Consider the following 2,237-nt stretch of genomic DNA (forward strand, 5'->3'; position numbering starts at 1 on the left):
TGCCTATTGAACATCAAACTTCATTGAACCTGGGTTTTGGCAATCTTAACAACTTGTGCCTCTTAAATTGTCACTAAAAGTAGCTTAAGTAGAAACAGGGAAAAGGAGGGAATCAAGGAGGCCGCAACTTCTAAGTTCTTTCCCGAATTTATGGAGGCAGGGTGTGGTTGCTTTGGTCAAACAAGTAGTCAACTCCTAATTTCGTTCCTGAATTTATGGTTTCATTTAGCCAAAGTACGATTTATAAAATCTGAATCCAACTATCCGAGAATGTTTTTAAGACAAATCAAAGTAGACTAATCTGATCTCATCCTTCATGAAGTTCTCCAGCCAACCATTAGATGAGTTCAAATTTTATTGGCACGTCAACTCCTAAAACTTTATCTACCATTGTCAATGCTGACAGTTGTAACTTAGAAACCCATATTCTGCAATGAAGCCTGGAATCTTGAATATTAACTTACAGCAATCAAGTGAATGATATACAAGAAGATTTGAAAGCCATCATAATCTAACAGTGGGTGTTAATGAACTATTTGTTGCCTATTGCAGGAAGCTAGTCTACTACCACTAGCTGAGCTGAGAGAAAAATGCAAAACAGACTTAGAGTTGCTTAATACTAAGCTGTCAGACAAGCCTTAAGGTTGCTATGGATGCTTGTAATGTCTGTAAGATGAATTAATTTTATTCCCATGTAAGTCATTAATTGATTATGTCCGAAATTTCCTTCATTATGGTAGTTTCAGATGGGTAAATTATCTACAATGCAGTATCTATTCTTCCTGTTGTTACAGTTCGTCCCAGAAAATCAAGGCACTTGATCAGATTCATGAATCCTCATCTGGCTGTTTATTCCTTTGAATAGAAGCCGTTCAGTTCTCTTTCCTCTCCTATTATGTGCACCAAGATATTCTTATAGATATATTTATCACCACTGATTGTATGCAGTCCAGCATGCTTACAAGGAATTTCGGGAATATTCCAAACCATGCAATTACATGTTTTACCCTTCAACTTCACAATGTAGTTAACATTTTGATCATGCACCTCAAACTCAAAATCCCCAGCCACTGAGATTGCAGTCTACTCATCAATTTCGCCCTTAACCCATCAACCAAAGTCAACACAGGTTTACTTAGTTCCCCTACCCAATGATTAAATGATTCTGATATATTATTGGTAACATGATCATGTTTTACCCTAGGATCAAAGGCATGCCTAGACCATATTTCAGAAGGGATTTTGAGCAGCCAATCATAGGATGAAGGCTTCAATTCCTTGATCTTGTACATTAACAAGTTGAAGCTTGCAGCATTGTATGATCTGGCTACTTGCCAAAAATACCTCTTAAGGGCAGCACCTGCGAATTGATTTCGAGAATTGGCACAAATATGCCTAGGACATCTCCTGTTGATAGCATGACGTACAATCTTATTTATAGTCTCCACCAATTCCTAACATACAAGTAAATACAAAACCTCAATCATTTTTAGTCGCAAAGTCATAGAAAATGCATCTAGCAGAAACAATGACTGTCACATAGTCACAGAAAATTCGTCTAACAACCGCATCCTTGTAATATGTATTTTATAACAAATACACCCTTATAGTATACATTTATAACAAGTACATACCTAACAATATACATGCATTACATAAACATCCATAATCAAAGTCATGCATAACAGTATATATATAGAAAAAGTTAGAGTGTTTACCTTCTGTCTGTGTCACTCATAAAAGTCCATGGTCTGTCATAAGTAATTCCTCCCAACATTCTTGATTGGTTTTCAGAAAAGAACATCCACGACTCCTTGCACTTTGACTCAGCAACAACAACAGCAATAGGGAATAAATCATTATTCCAATCTAACCCTAATACAACAAGCAACACCTCTCCTAATGGCCCTTTCAAATGACACCCATCAAAACCTATAAATGGGCTACACCCCTCTACAAATTCATCTCGTAGTGCAGGCAATCTCAAGAAAAATCTTTTGAAAATTGGAGTAGAAGATATGATCTTATCTGTATCTACATCACACTGTAATGTTACCACACTCCCCTCATTTTTAATGACACCATTTTTGAATATTATGACAATTTTTTGAATGACTCGGCATGACTAACCTCCATCACCTCCATGGCCTTCTTCTTTGCCCTATAAATCAGCATATATGAGGGTTCACTCCAAATTTTCTAAATTCATTTCTAATTCCTCTAGCCTTTGTTCTTGG

At 36.5% G+C, this 2,237-nt stretch overlaps 1 protein-coding gene across 2 annotated transcripts in view; it reads left to right on the forward strand.

Annotated features, from left to right (window-relative positions):
* Positions 1–1,068, forward strand: part of LOC105171186 — a 3,911-nt gene extending 2,843 nt beyond the window's left edge. Inside the window, exons 5-6 of one of the 2 annotated variants that reach the window (XR_848550.2) lie at positions 553–694; positions 771–1,068. Coding sequence is in view for 1 of the 2 variants with exons in the window: in XM_011092217.2 (XP_011090519.1) it covers positions 553–642 (90 nt within the window). In the remaining variant the exon portion in view is untranslated. Of the gene's footprint in view, positions 1–552 lie in introns of both variants that reach the window. The other variant, XM_011092217.2, reaches the window with a different exon arrangement.

Source organism: Sesamum indicum, linkage group LG9, assembly GCF_000512975.1.
Source record: "Sesamum indicum cultivar Zhongzhi No. 13 linkage group LG9, S_indicum_v1.0, whole genome shotgun sequence".
In the NCBI taxonomy this organism is placed as follows: Eukaryota; Viridiplantae; Streptophyta; class Magnoliopsida; order Lamiales; family Pedaliaceae; genus Sesamum; species Sesamum indicum.